The following is a 19,530-nucleotide window of genomic DNA, read 5'->3' as shown; positions in this document are numbered from 1 at the left end:
GGTGGCCTGGCGATTAAGGAAGCGACCCCATAATCAGAAGGTTGCCGGTTCGAGTCCCGAATCGCCAAGGTGCCACTGAGCAAAGCAACGTCCCCACACACTGCTCCCCGGGCACCTGTCATGGCTGCCCACCGCTCACCAAGGGTGAAGGTTAAAGGCAGAGGACACACCGACAATCTCTTCACTTTCACTTTTTTTCGGTGGCAGTGGTGGCCTAGCGGTTAAGGAAGAATAAATCTTCTAGGAATCATCCCCTTGAGACATGACTAACAGCAAAATGCCTTTATAAGCCTCTGTGATACTGGAGATGAAGGCTGTAAGAGACCTGGGCCTTTTCTATAGGGTTGGCCGACTCATCCAGAGAAGACCCGACACTAACCCTTGGTGGAGTTCCAACCACCATCCTTCATCAAACAGCTCTCTCAAAATTACATTGTTTGATGGTGATGTTGTCACTTTGTCCAGTCAGCAGAACATCTGGATCCATTGGGATAAACAATGGGACATTTAATAACTATAGTAATTAAAAACATGTATGTGTAGTATAGGTTTCCGAAGCTGTGCTGAGCCATTAGGTGACACAACGTGACACCACCCATTCCTCTCTGCCATAGCGTTTTATTTTGCCACAAATGCACTTACATCACAAAACCTGCATGGAAATAATTTCCCCACCAGTTCATTGGTTCGAAAAGGTGTCGGTTTTCCTTTAAGTGAGTAAGATAATTATTGATTAAAAGGAGCACACACACACACACACACACACACTTCAATAAGACACTGCTTGTCTTATCGGGGTAAATCTCCTGAGCATCCAGCAGACAATGTGCTCCATCTGAGTCTAATTAAAGGTTTTCTTCTTAGTTTACTCGGCTTTGCATAAGCAAGCTCTTCTTTAATTACTTTGGCCGATCGATGGCGGTCCGCTGTGAGCCGGACGGAGATGCGGGGTGATCAGCCCCCCCCCCTTCCTGGCTGTGGGCTCTGGGCTGCTCGCTCACGCTGTGACACTCGCTGATCTACGCTGATTGCATTAAGTGTGGATAGTGAGAGTCTCATCACAGGGGTTAAAAAAAAAAGAGAAGGTTAAACGTGGGTTTCTGCGGGGGGGGATTACAGCTTTACTGTAATTAAGTTTCCTGCTCCTGATGGACCACCTTTTACAGGGTTTTCCCTCCAACACATGTGTAGGTTGGAATAAAACCTTCACAAGACCACCTTCTTATGCCTTATGTTTCAAATCTTAAAAGTCTGCAAATCCTGATTAGGGTATAAGAAGGTTTAGAAAAAGGTTGTTTTTGCCTGAGAGGAGTAGAGTGAAGAGCAGTAACGTCTACATTGAAATGCCTCTTGGCATGAGGAAGCGGAAGGTTTATGTTGGTGTAGGCTGGGTTATTAAAATAAACCGAAGTAAACTGTGATCATAGTTGGCCTACTTGAAGCAACGGGATTCTTGAAAAGTTCAGCGTGGGTTGGAGGAAAAACACTTAACAGGAAGGTCTGGAATGCTGAAATGGTAATTATATCGCCTTCATCTCCACTCTCCAGTCACAGGCGGAGAGAGAGAGCATCATCTGCAGAGCCTTGTTGAAAAGGCCGGTGGGGAGGGAAGGAGGGAAGGAGCGCACAGCTGTGCGGGCGGTGAAAGGTCTTCGCTCCTAACCTCTCCATTCACGCCACGTCGCGTGTGAATGCGGGATTCAGCCGCCGTCTCTTCCGACGGAGGAAATCACGCCCTTCTTCCCGGAGTGCATTTCCCCGAACATGAGAGGCCTCCATCACAGAACCCAGAATCAGCCCTGCACACTGTACTGTGAATGTACAGCATGTACAGAGAATAGAATGGAACAGAACGGCAGCAGTATTACTATGAAAATATAATAATACGAAAGGAAAAAGGACAAAAAGAATATATACAGTACAGCTCAAAAGTTTGGACACACCTTCTCATTCAATGTGTTTTCTTTGTTTTCATGACCATTTACGTTGGTAGATTCTCACTGAAGGCATCAAAACTATGAATGAACACATGTGGAGTTATGTGAAATAACTGAAAACATGTTTTATATTCTAGTTTCACACAAGTATTCTATTTCTTAGCACTTGTTGGCCCCTTTGCCTTCACTCTGTGGTCCAGCTCACCCCAAACCATCTGGATTGGGTTCAGGTCCGGTGACTGTGGAGGCCAGGTCTCCACTTTTTGTTAAGTACTGTTACGTCCTGGTCTAGGTCAGGAACGTGAACAAATAGAAAGATGGAGGGAAACGTCACAACCGTTTGGACGAGGTGATTTTTAATAAAACGAAACAATACAAGTTACGCCTCAGGCCACGAAAAAGCATTGGGTTGACTAATGGGAACAGGGCATCTGTCTGGCGTATTGCCCCATTCTCCCTTTCCTCCCCTCTCTCCTCTTTTCCTCCTTCACTCCCCTCCATCTTTAACGGCCTCACTCCGACGGGAGCGCAAATCAGCATCAGATCTGGGAGGAGTTCCGTAATTACAGGCTCCTCCTACAAAAAGGTAAAACACAAACAAGACAGAACATATGGACCACACATCACATGATCACGGGACGTAACAAGTACATAACTCCACATGTTCATTCATAGTTTTGATGCCTTCAGTGAGAATCTACCAACGTAAATGGTCATGAAAACAAAGAAAACACATTGAATGAGAAGGTGTGTCCAAACTTTTGGCCTGTACTGTACATATATAATTATCGGCATACATATGCAATATAAAGTAGTATAATGACATGCCCATAGAGCCAAACAATATCCATGTACTTACTACTATTTGATGAATATATTGGCATTTGGCATTATTTGACACATGCCTGATGTTAAACATGATGAATGGCACCGCAGTCAGAACATTGTTAGCGTGCATTTTGGTATAAAACAACAGAACACAGCAGTTTAGGGACATCTATGCAGAAGATAAAAGGAAGTGAGTGTTTGACGGTTGTGATGCTGCAAGAAACCAGAATGCTGGTCATATAACGCATGCATGCATTGTCTGAAATAAGAAAGCAACATGACATGACTGTTCATGCATGTTTCCAAATACTTCCATTCAGGTTTGTGGGTGATGACCCAAAATTCAGGGTAGTAAGTACCATCTGTAAGGATTTCAAGGTGATGTGTGAAAAAAGCCAAATTCAAGCCCAAGAAAACAACAAAGCCGGTTTTATAAAAAGGTCAGCCATTTTGGTTTCGTTTCGAGGACTAGATGAAAGCCATTTTCATGATTACAGAGAGTAAATCTTGGTATAAAAAGTGTTCCCCCTTATTACACCCACGCCTCATCTTATGTGGGAATTATGAGCGCACGATGGCATCCCGGCAGGACAAACATCGCCAAGCGTGTTAAATGGACTCCTCGACTGCACCTACTTCCCTGCTTATGGAGTATGTGGCACATGTTTCTCCAGCTCACCCCATTAACAGCGCAGGAACGTAACGCACTTATTCCACTCATTTCGGCGCCTCAGATCTCCGCAGACTTGTTGCACGCTCGGCGTGTCGGCAAAATCGGCGCGCCGGAATGAGACCCCATTAGACATGCTCGTCGGCAGCTGCGGAGCCCTGGCCTGGCGCCCGGAGAGGCAGACCCCCAGAGCACTCCTCCGCCACTCCACCGCGGCACGGAGGCAGCTAATGGCCCACCGCGCCCGCGACGGCCCACCTCTCAGCCTCGCCCGCGGGAGAAACCTTTTAACCCAGAGCGGCGCAAACAAAAACACACAAACGCGGCCTCTCTGCCACACGCGCACACTAGATAGAGCGGAGGATAGGCTGTGGAGCCACTGGTATTTAATCAACTTTTACACACTCACGTCTGAGCCGGAGAGAGCAGAGCGTCAGCTGTGAAATTGCCTCGGCCTCTACAGGCATCCGGACCCCATCGTTTTCCACACATCTTGACAAACCGCGGGCTGTGAGCGCGCACCCAGAAGCACCCAGCTCCGGGTGGGCCGCACTCACAGCTCCGGATTCACCCTCCCAAAACCAAGGCGGGGTCCGGAACGTGTTTATCGCGTTGGAATTGGGCCTTGCGAAATGAAATCGAGTTTATTACAGGCTGGCGTTGACATTTCCTCCCCCACAGGCAAGCCCTCGCCTTTCTGTCCCACTTTTGGGTGGTTTAGACCTGCTAAAGTTGTTCTAAGGGGCAACAAAGACATGCAGAAAGGCTGCGTGAGGACAAACAGATATAATCCCGGGGGGGAAAATTCATCATCGGAGCAAAATAATCTCGGTCTCAGTTGCTGGGCTTTGACATTTTGGAACACGTGGACAGAATGGGAAGGAAGGGGGTTAGAAAACTCGTCCATCCGAAGCCTCTCTGCAATTCTGCGAGCCTGTAACGTTGTGATTTTCCATTAGCAGATTAAAACCGTCTTTCATGGCCGCCTCCCCGCCTAAGTCTGCAGCTGCACTTAAAGTGCCTGTTTTCTGGCACCAAACCTCAAAACGTCAGACGTTGTGCACGAGTCCCCACTATAAACTCTTTTTTTTCATGCTGATGGACATGACCAGGAGACCCCAAAATCTAACAAACCCCCCTCTTTTTTTATCATTTGTTCAGGGTCATATGATCTAGAAGTTCACAGATTAATAGGCGATCAGGACGAATCAGGTTGAATTTGTCTCCAGGACTGGCCCTGTAATTCCAGATTGTATGCTGCTCTGAATAAAGGCTTCTGCTAAATGCCATTAATGTAAATGAAGTCTGACTTTAGTGGTCACAAACCCATTTGTGTAGTCAATATCCCTTTTAGTTTCCTTTTTTAAAGCATCCTACATGATGCTGTCCAGTTCAACCTGTTCATTGTACAGAAAAGTTCTACTTTTCTCGTATTGCGAAACCTGTACAGTATTTAAGCTTTAGTTTTAGTTAGTATAGTTTAGTGTACAGTTTTCTACATATATATTTTTCTTATATGATTGCACTATGGGGGTGTGACATCCCGTGGCAGAGCATGTGTCTGTTCTGTTTGTGTGTGTGTCTCTCTCTCTCTCTCTCTCTCTCTCTCTCTGTAATGTTGCAGGGTGGCTCCTCATTAGCCCATGATTGGACTCCACCCCCTTCCTGCCATGATTGGTGGGCTGTAATAATATCACAATAAGAGGGTGTTGTTGGTGAAGCGAAGAGGTTGTTGGTGAAATGGAGAGAGTGTTGGTGTGAAGCAAGAAGGAAGTGGTGTGAAGTGAAGGATTATGACCAGAGGGCAAGAATAACATAGACTGACCAGACCTGTTTTGCGTGTGTTTTGTGTGTATTTGTTCGTTCAAGGTAGCAGCCATTAGATCCCTGATTAAAAAGCCTGTTCTTGATCAAATTATTGACCGATATCAAACCTTCTGTTTATATGAAAAAATCTTAGACACTTAACATAGACTGACCAGACCTGTTTTGTGTGTTTTGTTGTTTCTATGTCTTTGTTAGTAATAAATAGTTAGCCATAAGTGCTATTTATTGCGTCGTTTTGGAGTTTCTGCTCCTGTGTCCCATTTGCTGTGTCCCTGACCCTGGACCAGGGACGTTACAGGGGGGGTCTGTATGAAACATTATTTCAATACACGGTGTACTGTGTATAGTGTTGTACTGACAATAAACCAATCTTGAATCTTGAAATACATTACGTGAGTGGCTCGGAATAATAGGCTCTGGGCTATCATACAAAAGTGACACTACAAGGTAACTACAAGGTAAAGGATGTGGAATAGTCAGAAAACTTTCCTGCAAAGGGCTAATTATCAAATCAGAGGACAAAGTGGCCCTTCCCTGTACAGGGGGAAATAAAACCAAAACGAGTTCCTGCATTAAGGTTTGAGTGTTTGATTCTTGAACAATTTTAGTCAAGCATATTGTTTTACAATATATGTCACTATTCTTCATAATCCAACCCACATTTACATCTGTTTTGAGCAGAACTATTGCATTGGCACGATGCGTGGCAAACGTCGCAAACTTTCCCCTTGGGATCGATAAAGTAGCGTTCATCCACCAGCCCTCGGTTGCTTTAGATGGCAGGTCGGATGGCCGCCACGCGTGGTCTACTTCTCCAGTCGATATTCAGATTCCAAGTGGGAAGCATATTTAAGCCTCGCGCTGTGTTAGTCCACGACTTTTCCACTTTGCTGCACCGGATTCAGCGGTTATGGATGTAAAACTGTAGAGAATAGTACAAACACTCTCTCTACACACAAAAGCGCTGTATTAAAACCACTCCAACTTGATGTTACCTGGCTGAAAGAGGCGTGGCACAATAGAGGTTAAAAGAATGAACAGGTTCTAATTCATTAACATCAGTAAATTACATGTAATATTGTGTGTAAAAAAGGTACCAATGTTACAGAGAAAACCAAAATGAAAGACAGGAGGAAAAGATAGAGAAAAGACAGAAAAGCCTGAACCAAGCTTCAGAGACATCACCTGATCCAGGAGAAAAATGGGTAGAGAGAAAAGACTCAGGAGCTGGAAGGCCCAGTTCCCGATGGAAAAGACGATGAAAAAGAGAGCCCAGCTACCACAACTGAACATCCCCTTTATACAGGAAGTTGTCACAGACCAATCAGAATGAGCTGTTACTGTCTTGTCCTGCCCCCGGTGTCTCCCGTCTGGGGCAGACAAAGGCAGGGCGGGGTAGCGCAAAAATGACGTCCCATCTTACATGGACATTGAGAGAGGGAAGAGGCCTCTAAGGTTTCAAAATTCGGTCTGTAGGGCGGAATGGCTCTGGTTCGATGCAGGTTGCCAAACGTAATGGAGTTGCAGCAACACCGCTAATCAGTGCTAAGCAGCGTCTCATCCAACCGTCTCATCCTCCTCCCAAAAGAAAACCCGGCGAGGGGGAAGTGGGATGCACTCTCATCTGGCCCGCGGAGTTGACGTTCTTCCTCCATCCGTTCCCTTCAATCAAAGCAACAGCTAAGAAAAATTTTTTTTTTTTTTTTAAAGTAAAGCGATTTAGAAAGTTAGAAAGAAAGTTTAGAAAGTGAAGTGATTGTCACATGTGATACACAGCAGCACAGCACACGGTGCACACAGTGAAATTTGTCCTCTACATTTAACCCATCACCCTGAGTGAGCAGTGGGCAGCCATGACCAGCGCCCGGGGAGCAGTGTGTGGGGACGATGCTTTGCTCGGTGGCACCTCAGTGGCACCTTAGCGAATCGGGTTTCGAACCGGCAACCTTCTGATTACGGGGCCGTTTCCTTAACTGCTAGGCCACCACTGCCCCACCGTTCCCCGTTCGCTGTAGAGCAAAGTCGGAGAGGTTATTCCAACTTGATACAGCTCGGATACGGGGAAAGCAAAGAAAAAAATCGCCCTCCTAAACTACAGCTGCGGTGGGGTGGGGTGGGGGTTAGTTTAAAATACAGTACCGGGGCTAATCGAATCTGGCATTTCATTACTTCCCACATTCCCAGGTTTGCATTTCAGGAGGACTTGTTGTCTTTGAGCTTTTTTCCCCAACGCAACACTTCTGGACAGAAGAAATCTGCCACTTGCTTTAGGCATTAGCCTTAATTCCTCCTCCTCCGGTGCCCGGGACCTGTGGTCCTCGCCGTCCCCAGGGCCGCGTCGTCCTCGCCGCACCCACACCGCAAACCGGCCCATTACTCACATGATTACGTTTGGCAGCGGCGGGCCGGGCCTCTTTGATCAAGATGGATGGATTTTGCATTCTGTCCAGACAACGGCGCGCCGCTTAGCCTACAGAGGTCAGCGGTAATTAAAACCACGGTCACCGTCCGAGGCCAAAACTTCATGATTTCGTGCAAAAACGCACGCCGGCCACTTTATTAGGCACGGCACTTTTTTAGGTTTGGGTAAAGGGTGTCACTGGTGACTATACTTTATACCCAGCCAACAGCTGTCCTGGTCAAAAACTGACCACAGAATGTCCACGAAAGCATCTGTAATCTCTTGCGCTACGCATTTAAGGTGGACGTATAGGACTGTATTTCTTAGAAGTGTATATATTCCTGTAAACGGAAAGAAAACTTTTTTTTTTTCTTTTTCCCTATAAATCTTGTGTGGGACACTACACTGACCAGGATTAGATCTGCGTGAATTCATATCTTCTCAGTGCCGAGGCGAAGCCACAGATTTTAATTAGAGATATGCAAATAAGGATTTCCTTATGAAGATAAGCAGGAATGTAGGCCCCATAGTGTTTATTAACACGGCCCGGGAACAAATTACTCTTCTTGTGTTGAAGATGGCGACTTCTGCGCCGGATATACACCAATTGTTCAGAAAAGTGACCCTTCTGTTGTTTACAGCCATGAAATAACGTCCCATTTTCCAGGGTACGCCACAGTAGAATCCGTGTGGAGATGATGGCTCAGCGTCCAGCCAGGGTTTTCTCTCTGGGCAGACAGGATTAGAGCCGGGAAACATGATGGCCGCGTTTTTGGTGCGAATAATTAATTGGTATCAATTTTGATTGCAATTCAGGAGCAATTCTGAGATCGGGAACGAGAATAAGTGTCATGAACGTTGTGCTCACATACTACAATACAGACTACAATGTTAAACGTTAAAACAATACGTTTATTAGAGATTGTACAATAATTTGCATTAGTTTCAGCACATTCTCAGAAACATACAAAACAATAAATGGGCAAAATTGAAAATCAAACACGAGTAAAAACAGGAACGGTGTTGAAATGACCCCTCATCAGCTGCAACTGTACAGCCCTGTTCCAGCCCCTCACTGGGAAACATACAGCTGACTGGAGGAGGCTGGAGGCCTGACAGGGCAGTCGTGAGCGGAGAGTCTAGCACATCATTAACTTGGCTTTTAAAGAACTACATATTGCGCTGGGGACATGGACACCCCGGCCCTCGGCTTGCGACCGGCCTCAGCTGGAGAAGTGCAGGTGGTTCAGCAGGGTCGTGAGCCAGCGTCCCATCCTGGAGCTCGTCACCCACAGCAGCGCCTCGTACAGGCTGATCTCCCACAGGGTCCAGGTCTCCGACAGCGAGATCTGCAGACGGCGGCTCCACGATCGCGTCCTGCTCCTCCGGTGCCTGAGAGACAAGAGGGGATGAGATTACAGCAGATTAAAGAAGCGCGGCTGTAGTCTGAATCATTGATGGGCCGCTGGCCGCCGGGCGCTCGCTGCGGTGGTGCAGGGATGCCGGCGAGGACGCGAGCTCATGCAGTATTAACTCGACTCGAGCCGACGGAGCCAGGCGGAAACAGGGAGCCTCGGAGCGCTGCTCGGCGCGGGCTATCTGAACCGATTAACCGCGAACCCAATCCGCTCTCACTTTCCCACCGCTGTAAACACGGTAAACGTGGTAAACACCCATGTGGTTTACCCAATATCACGTGTTTCTGAAGAACCAGGTTTAACAACACGATCAATTTCATACCGTTTCAAAATTATATTTACATTTACGGCATTTACGGCATTTACCAGACACCCTTATCCAGAGCGACTTGCAATCAATAGTTACAGGGACAGTCCCCCCCTGGAGCAACTAAGTGTGTTGTGGGTAGTAAGGTAGTAAGTGGGATTTGAACCTGGGTCTTCTGGTTCACAGGCGAGCATCTTAACCACTAGGCTACTACCGCCCTATACAATCAGTAGTTACAGGGACAGTTCCCCCCCCCCCCCCCCCCCCCCCCCCCCCCGGAGCAATTTAGGGTTAAGTGGTAGTAAGTGGGATTTGAACCCGGGTCTTCTGGTTCATAGGCGAGTGTGTTAACCACTAGGCCTCTACCACCCACTACATTATACGCCACGTGTACTTAAAAATATTGAAAAATGGAGGCAGGCGCACATCATATGGAATAAGATTTAAAGCTCTTCACACATCGAAAAGAAAGTGACAGGAAGACAGCAGCGGGGAGGATCTTCCTGCGAAATCCAGTCTGCGCGCTGGGAACAGCAGCTGCTGTGTGTGTGTGTGTGTGTTCTCGTACTTTTGGCTTAGTTATTAGGGCCATTGACAAAGGGGCTTTGGCAGTAAACCAGGATATTGATTTTCATCAGTAAATAATCGCATCGATTAATTACTCGATTAATCACCATTAATGCCGCTGTGTTTTATTCACAGTACGCCCACATACGCATGTCTGCTGTATGGGGAGCACAGGAGCCGATCGTCGTTTCTCGCTCCCAGCAGCACACATGCAGACAGACTGGGGTGTCCCACCCAGTCCCTCTGTCCTTAGGAGGCCGCCGCCCTGGTTGAATCTTTTGGCATGAGGGACATTACAATAACAACAGTTCAAATATTGCAGCAGCACCGTCTGATGTCAACATTCAAACACAATATTAGCCCCAAGTCGACCCCCTGAGACAGCAGTGGACGTGTTCATTAGAACTGAGCCAGTGGATCGATATAATCACAGTTCCACCAATCTGGCTGTGTGAAGAGAACCGGCGGGGTTCCGTTCTAGGCCGACACCGGTACGAGTTCAGGACTGTCAGATGCAGGACTGGATGTGGGCGGGGCTGAGTGTGGCTGGCTGCAGACGGCTGAACCAGGTCGGAGAGTTTAGCGATGCTGGCTGCAGACAGGAACGGATGGGTGTCAGATGGGAGTCGGAGAGAGAAAATGAGGCATTAAATGGATGACAGCTCCTCCTTACATATGGCTGCCGCTTCAGGCACTTTAACTAGAGTCCATTAGTATGTGTGTGTGTGTGTGTGTGTGTCTTAAAAATAAGACTAAATCCTGGTATTTCCTCTCAACATTAATTTCAGCACAGGTTTGACTTTGAGGGGGATATTCTGGTTGGGAGTGTTAGCAAATTATCAAATGCACCAGATGACCAATCAGAATTCTTGAATAAAATCCCTGATAATCTACCCTCCATTTTTGGTTTGCAGCAGTTGTGGAAATATATAGCAGGCTGCCCCCTCTTGTTTGTGTCTGTTTATGTCTAGAAATTCTGAGGACACACTTGATGTGACATGAGCGAACCCTCCCCTGTGTGCTATATCTCATTGCGCCACAAAAAAATGAATGCAAATACGGCTGTGCCCACCTCCATGACAACAACAACATTTATTTCTTATATAGCCCAAAATCACATACAGTATGTCTCAATGGCCTTTGACAGGCCCTACAGTTGACACCCCCCACACTTGACCAGGATGGTAGAACCCTAGTGGTAACACACCAGAAGACCCAGGTTCAAATCCCACTTACTACCATTGTGTCCCTGAGCAAGATACTTAACCCTAAGTTGCTCCAGGGGGGGACTGTCTCTGTAAATACTGATTGTAAGTCGCTCAGGATAAGTGCGTCTGATAAATACTGTAAATGTAAATGACCCTTCTGCACACAAGGAAAACTCTAGGAGAGAAAAAAAAGAAAGGAAGAAACGTTGGGAAGGAGGGATACAGAGAGGGACGCCCTTCCAGGGTAGAGTGAGTCTGCAAATGGTGTCAGTGCAGGGTTTGTGATGATAAGAAAAATAATAAGTCCTACAGTTGTAGGGTTGGAGATGTCCAGAGTGTAGTCCAGTGTCATGGTCTACATTAGACCATGAGACCACCCAGAAGACAAACCAGATTGTTAAAGAACCAATACTCTAATGGAACAAGGTCCATCATACTAGGCTAGGCCTGTTGCAAAAGAATTAGATTGCCTGACCTGGCAACAGCACGGGTGCAGCAGCGAGACATGTTGAGGAAAGAGCTGGAGCTGGCGCGTGTCTGCAGCGTGGTCTCGATGCCGCGCAGAAGGTCGTTGGTCTTCAGCAGGAGCAGCATCTGTCGGGGAATTCGGTTCAGCAGATCACTGATCTGAGGGAGGTAGAGGGCGGCGTTTGTGCGGATCTCCACGTCCTGGGAACAACGACAAATCCAGTGTTAATATCTAGAAATTCTAACTTTGGAAACATGAGTTACAACAGTAGACAAAAAAAAAGTTTTTTGAAGTACAAACGGAAGACTCACAGGCTTTGGGACACATGTTATCCATCCTCTTTGATTTTACACATTTGATTCTTAAAGCTAGAAACAGTTCTAATAATGACCTAGTAAGTATTTTATTTTGAGTTTATATTAATGTAAAACATTATTAATGTGTTTTCTTTATTATCATGACCATTTACATTGGTAGATTCTCACTGAAGGCATCAAAACTATGAACCAGACCTGAACCCAATCGAGATGGTTTGGGGTGAGCTGGACCGCAGAGTGAAGGCAAAGGGGCCAAACACCTCTGGGAACTCCTTCAAGACTGGTTGAGAACCATTTCAGGTGACGACCTCTTGAAGCTCATTGAGAGAATGCCAAGAGTGTGCAAAGCAGTAATCAGAGCAAAGAAACTAGAATATAAAACATGTTTTCAGTTATTTCACCTTTTTTTGATAAGTACATAACTCCACATGTGTTCATTCATAGTTTTGATGCCTTCAGTGAGAATCTACCAATGTAAATGGTCACGAAAATAAAGAAAACTCATTGAATGAGAAGGTGTGTCCAGACTTTTGGCCTGTACAGTACATTTCCATCAAAACAAATCAAGAGGTGAGAACCATAAGTAACATTTTGCCAACTGGAAAGTAAAAAAAAAATGTAACTTCAAAATAAGATTTTTTTGTATATTTCAATTTTGCCCTTAAATGTCACTTACGGTTCTCAATTCTCAAAATGCAAGTGTAACCCGTTGTCCCTGGACCTGTCTCTTCCAAGTACTCTGCGTTGTGATCGTATAGTACAGACAGGACACAGAACGGTTGCAACTGACGTTTTACTGAAACAAATAAAACATGGGTTGTGGGTGCAGAGGGTCTCACACTGGGCTCCCCTCATAAAGGTGAGAAAAGTTCTGCCCGGAATCACACAACTGATTCCCCATACAGGAAAATATACAAATAGACCAATTATCAATGAAACATTCAATAAAATATATAAAAGGATTAACAAATCACTACACGTAAAATTATTCTATAAATAATTACTTAAGAACAATATTAACATTGACAGTACAACAAACATAACTCATTAACATAATGCAAACTAAACTTCTCCATACCTGAAACAAATAAAACTCAATTACAAACACTCCCGCTCCATCACTACCGATCTCATCTACTTCTAAACGGGCAATATATTGCATGGTGAAAATGAATTTTGGTCCCAAACCGGATTTATTCACTTTTCCCAAACCCAGCGTGGCACGCCAAACCTACCTCGTAAAGGTAAGAAAAGGTCTGACCTGAGCACCCAACTAAATAAATGAATAGGCTATTATAAGATGGTCTTCTTTTTTTTTTTAAATGAATGTTATGGAACAAACTCTACGTTTGTAATGATTAAGTTTAAAAAATACTTTTCTTGGGTGATTCGAGGACCACCGGCCTGCCACTCCCACTCCGCAATCAGGCATTTCCCTGCGCCTCACTGCTGTATGAAATAAGATGCTGCGTAACGGGGGAAGTGAAGGAAGCGCACGCGGGTGAATTTTCCAGGCGGCCCAGGATAGGGCATTACGTTTCATGCGGCCACCCCATACATCTCATTAATCATCTATACACATTCGTATACACAGATACATCATCAAAACCCTGTCACAGAAGAAACGACTTAACCAATCCGTCTTCTCTCCAATCACAAAAAAATGTTAATAAATAAAGTCCCTCATCAACCCAATATGACAATAGCATTCACAACACATCCCATAATTCTTGCAGGACAGATAGGGCGTCAGATGAAGCTTTTGCCTAAGAGGAAATGGGTTTGTCCTTGGGGCCAAATACGTACACACACACACGCACACACACACACACACACACACACACACACATACACACATATGTGGCATTTGTTTTGCTGACAGTATCTAAAGATCTGGCACTCCACGCCAGCGAAGGCCGCTCTTGTCGACTGCTGGATGTTGAAGCGCACGTTCCTACGTATGCAGGGGAGCGGCGTGCATTCAGATGCACAAGCGAGCCATGTATCCACCATCCGGCGAAAACGCGGGCCCGTGCATAACGGCAGGTCACATGAAATCCAGAAATTAAAGGCCATTAAGAACGCGTTGAGTTTATTTAAAAAGAAAGATCAATCTGCATCGTCTATGATTAAATACACTGCTCATTATGACCATATTATTAATACAGAAATCTGGTGACAGGAGAAGACTCATTAGTTATAAATGGATAATTCAATGTCGGAACGTGAGAAAGTAAGTGATATTAAATCAATGAATACGATCAAAAGGAAAATCCCATAAAGCCGACATGAACGTTGGTGCCCGCCCGCCCCAGGGTTTAATCTGTGGCCACCGTGGCCGGGGCCAGGAGACGTCTGCCGTGGCCCAGGGCCGACAGCAAGCTGCTAACCTGCACCGGGCAGGTGTGCCGGGGAACAGGGCCAGAGTGCTGCCAGCCAAACTCCTCCTCAGGATACCAGCAACAACGGGAACTCCAGAAAATTTGGGAATTCAACAAGATTGATGACAAAAAACAACATGCAAACACTTCCGTGCTCACCAATAAAACTGTTTTCCATCTCCGCAGAGCAGCTTTGGAGTCTCCAGAGATCGAATGATTGATGAGTTTATTTATAATGTATTGTGCCTTCAGCCCAGCGTTTTTAATTCCTGATTGCTCCACTGTGACTTGAGTTCGGCAAAAACACGGAAAAGCTGAATTTTCCACTTCATTTATCCCCCTAATCCTTAAATCTCTAACCCTAAAATGTTATATTAAGTGGATTCAAAGTTGACTGTTTGCTTGTGCGGGATTAGCAGGGTGCCGTCAGCATGACCAAGTGAAACGGGCAGAGGGATAAAGATATATTTATAGAACATCTATATATTAGATGAGACCCTCCGTGACCTAAAAGCGGACACGTTTCCAGTGTAGCATGTGGCCCACATTGCTGCTGTACAATGACAAAAAGAAGAGAGAACGCTGAGCTCGTGTTGGACCTCATGCGCGCAGAACTGGACTAAAGCCGTATCAGTCTGGCCGAGCGGGACATCTGCCCGGCATGATGCAGTTCCGCTCAGTCATCCTGAAGCAGGCCCAGATTAAAAGCCTTAGAGATGCAAGTCATAAGTAATGATTGCTACTCGCTAAGGGTTGGGAGATTGCGCATATTTACGACCAATCTCAATTTGCCACTTAATTCCCTCTGATCTGCTACATTATTGGCGGCCTGTTTTAGGGCATTTTCACCTGCATCACCTACACATGCCACATGACCTCAAATGCCCTGTAATCCAGAGGTCTGGTCTAAGCATACTGACCTTAGACCACTGTCATTCTCTACATAATTTCACTGACAAGCGCACCTATTTTCACAGTTCACTAATGGTTCAATAAATTTTGCATTCTGACCATGTTTTAATGTTATTGTTGTAATAATGATAACAAAAAACAACAACTGTATTTAATAGTAACCATGCAAATGAGCATTGGCATGTGAGCACAAGAAAGTGCTGCTCAGTCTTTGGATTAGAATCAACTTCCCCAATTTTCGCTTTGGGAAAAGTGGTTAGAGGTGCTAAAATACAGCTTTGTACGGTTTATTTTGTCATACACATTTTAATATTCAAGAAACATAGTGGCAAAAACAAACAAAAAATTATAAAAACATTGTTCCCGTTTAAATGATGTGCAGCCTGTTTGCCAAAACAATTACGTTCTGCCATTCACCCCCTTTCCCATTCCGTGAGGCTCATTTGTAAAAGGGCACTTCAGTGTAATTTAGTGCATCATCACCAGCCAAAATAGTATGTCCTTTTGACGAAGTTTGCCCCTCGCTAGCCTCACAGTCTGCATGAAAAAGGCAGGCAGGGTCAAATGGGGCAGTGGTTGGCCTAGCGCGTAAGGAAACGGACTCGGAATGGCAAGGTTACCGTTTCGAGTCCCGATCTGCCAAGGTGCCACTGAGCAAACTAAATGCCACTAAAGCATTTCACTGCATATCATACCGTGTATGACTGTGTATGTGACAAATTAAATTAGAATTTTGAATTTGAGCACCTGTCATGGCTGCCCACTGCTCACCAAGGGTGATGGTTAAAAGCAGAGGTCACCGTGTCACCGTGTGCTGTGCTGCAGTGTGTCACAACGACAATCACTTCACTTTCAAACTAAGACTAGTCCTTGGGGTTCTCTTAACAGCTACATCTTCATATCACAGACAGCTGCAGAGAGCCAGGTCCGCTGGCCTGTGGTCACAGCTCAGCATGGAGCAGAGCGAGCAGAGCACGAGGCACAATGCTGTGTCCCTTCAGGACAATTAAGAACTACTCGCCAACTCAAACATACTATACGCAGACAGATCCGATGGGACACTGGATCGATGTCCCCAAGCCACTCAAGCTCGGTTACATTAGCAAGGATCTTTATGTACAAACACTGGAACCTGTTCCGGATCTGGACAATGGCTAAATAAACAAGAGACCACTCCGGCTGAAGAACAAGACAAATGGCATGTGGTACTACGGTTAAAAGGAATAAATTACAGATAAAAATGTCAAATTACTAAGTAGTTGTTTTATTATATGCATTATGGGCCAGTGGTGGCCTAGTGGTAAAGGAAGCGGCCCCGTGATCAGAAGGTTGCCACTGAGCAAAGCACCGTCCCCACACACTGCTCCCCGGGCGCCTGTCATGGCTGCCCACTGCTCACCAAGGGTGATGTTACCAATAGCTGAACCGTTGACTGCTAAACAATAAGAAGCTAAAAAGAAGCTTCTTGAATTTCAGATCAATTTAACAAACAATTCTGCCAGTAACGCGGTGAACTCGTTAGAAACAGGGTCTCTGTTACAGTGCCGTAGAGCTGCAGGGCCGTGTGTGCTGCGGCTGAAACGTGAGCCAGGCCCATGACAGGGTTAGAGGAATAGCTGCTTAATATATACCCCACCCCACACGTGCAGAAAAGGCGCGGTTATCATCCCAGAGGAAGCAGGAATTTAAACCCCGCTGTCAGGCAGTAAACCAGCTGTCCGCCCACTGGGGACAAGGTTCGTGGTTGTAGGTCTGAGATGAACGGAGATAGCACCTGAATGGAACGCTGTCATAATTTAAACACCAGGCTGAACCTGATAAAGCAGAACCGACATCCCATACCTTCGCCTCTGTCCAGGTAGTAAACAATGTGAACGCCAGACCTTTGCCCTCGCTCCACGCTGAATAAAACACGCATCCCTTCCAGAGACTCCTGTTCACACACTGCTGAAGTATTAAAACAGAAATCAAAATGATAATTTATTCGTTATAATTCAAGATCTTTTCATTTTCATCTAGCTATTGTTAGGAATAAAAAATATCCACAGTTAGTCAATATTACTACATCTCAGTCACAGTGTCTTTCTATTAAGTTATCATTCTTATTATTGTCCTTCCCAGTTTATTGACGTTAGGCTGTTAGGCTGAACACACTGCAATGCAACTTTAGGTTAATTATTATTAATTAGAAATAGAAACTCCTCAATCACTGAATTTGATCTGTGACCTGATGAAATTGTCACCGTTCCTGTTCCACCCCCCTGCCTTCGGGTGCCCGCGAAGACAGATGTGGAAGGAGTCGTGTCCTCTATAAATAAGTGTTGGCCATCTTGGGTCCTCGCCCCGCTCCTCATTGTGGTTTGTCCTTTGTTGCTGCCCACCTGCCCGCCCCCAAAGCCGTCTTTGCCCAATCCCTTTGTGTTCTGGACCTCACCCTGCAGACCCTCGCCTGAAGTAAAGACTGATCTTATTACCACCGATAGCACACTGAAAGTGAATGTGACTGTCATTGTGATACACAGCAGCACAGCACACGGTGCACACAGTGAAATTTGTCCTCTGCATTTAACCCATCACCCTGAGTGAGCAGTGTTCAGCCATGACAGGCGCCCGAGGAGCAGTGTGTGGGGACGGTGCTTTGCTCAGTGGCACCTCGGCGGTCGGGATTCGAACCGGCAAACTTCTGATTACGGGGCCGCTTCCTTAACCGCTAGGCCACCACTGCCCCATAAAGCACTGTGTGCTCTCACCACCGTCACGTGGCCCCATGGACCCACTGCTGCATTCCTGCACTCCAACTCTCCCTCTCACGCCCTCAACCCTCCTGCTCCAATTCTCCTGCATCTCTAGGACCTGTAAGCATGTCTGCAAATGAAGTCACAAAAAATGAGCCAAGAAGCCATGTTAATGACTCTCAAGTTTAAATTATTAGAATTTGCAGCATTTTATGATACTGAACACTGAAATGGGTCCAACAGACCTGAACACCACACAAGGGTTAAAAACACCAATGTCAACATAACACGTGGCAACCTGGCTGATCCCAGAACAGTATATGGCACATGCTGTTCATGCAGCACCATTAGAAAAACAAGTCAGGAACGGCTGGGAATGGGTTCTCCCCAGGGACAAACACTAATGCAATTACCGAGGGAGGGAGTCCATTCTTCTCCCCCCGACTCCCACTTCATTATTCACATGCGGGGCTGCGCGAGCGCCCGGCTGCCATGGCTGCCTGCTCCGGTTCGATGGCGAAAAATGAGCAGCGCTTTTGGCAAGAGGACTTAATAAAAAGCACTTCCATTTTCTCTGGCCAGGTTAAATGGTGCTACGTTATCTCCCAGAGTCCCCCAGGAGAATATGCAAGTTGTTATCACTGCATTTATTAAAAGTGCTTTTCACACAAAGAAAACTTTAAAATCAACACAACTGTCACCAAAACATTCTTAAAAAATAGTCCACTTCTGTTCAGGAGGAATTAATTTAAAGGCCTGCAGATCGAGCCACGTCCATTGGAAGTAACCATGCTCGGTAAAATGTGAGAATGGCCCTGGCCTTCACTTTCTCCGGCAGCCTAAACACACAGGCCCAGGGCAGGTAGTGCTTCACTATAAATTACACCTTAAATGGGTGAAAGTGTCCTCTTTACTTTATTTCTGTTTTTCTATTCTTTTATGTTTTATTTTATTACTTATGATTTCACATTATTTCCTTTTTGCTAGCTGGCTATGGGAACTGAGGTCTAATGCACCGCCTGGCTTAGTAAAAGGCAGGCCTTGACAAGGAGCTCTGCAAATAAATGGAGGGCGGACGACTGGTCTAACATTTCAGACATGGTAAAAGTGGAAGTCTTCAGACACAAGGTTTCAGTGGCCAGGTTCAGAGGGTGACAGGCAAGTTTATTAACCAGACTGTGTCTTTCTGAGTACATTCTGGAAAAAGCAACTCATTTAAATTTACGGCATTTATCAAATGCCCTTATCTGGACCGATTTCCAATCAGTAGTTACGGGGATAGTCCCTCTAGAGACACTGAGGGTTAAGTGTTTTCCTCTGCTGTCTGAAATAAAAGGATCGATCAGAGACAACCTTGTACATAAGCATAGATAAGTATGGCAAGCCGTTTGTACCTTTAACAAAACAATGTGTTATGTACTGTGTATATTTGTACTTAAATGTCCTAGACAAGCAAAACAGTTCAGACATCGGCTGAATGGTGTCATGCTACGTGCATTAGTGATATATGGAATGAAAATGGTTTTATGATCAGTCATATTGAAAGTAGTTTT

The 19,530-nt window shown here is 45.7% G+C and overlaps 1 protein-coding gene across 3 annotated transcripts in view; it reads right to left on the bottom strand.

The window, feature by feature from the left end:
- Positions 1–8,554: 8,554 nt before the first annotated feature.
- The window catches only part of adck1 (aarF domain containing kinase 1), a 101,942-nt gene continuing 90,966 nt past the window's right edge, over positions 8,555–19,530 (bottom strand). For 2 of the 3 annotated variants that reach the window (XM_028999085.1, XM_028999100.1), the window contains 2 exons: positions 11,639–11,832; positions 8,555–9,055 (listed from right to left, as the gene is read on the bottom strand). In XM_028999085.1, the coding sequence (XP_028854918.1) occupies positions 8,887–9,055; positions 11,639–11,832 (363 nt within the window). In that variant the 3' untranslated portion in view covers positions 8,555–8,886. Of the gene's footprint in view, positions 9,056–11,638; positions 11,833–19,530 lie in introns of those variants that run through there. The other variant, XM_028999093.1, reaches the window with a different exon arrangement.

This window comes from Denticeps clupeoides, chromosome 1 (assembly GCF_900700375.1).
Source record: "Denticeps clupeoides chromosome 1, fDenClu1.1, whole genome shotgun sequence".
NCBI lineage: Eukaryota > Metazoa > Chordata > Actinopteri > Clupeiformes > Denticipitidae > Denticeps > Denticeps clupeoides.
Note: the sequence above shows the minus strand (reverse complement) of the source record. Positions and strands in the feature narration are given on the sequence as shown.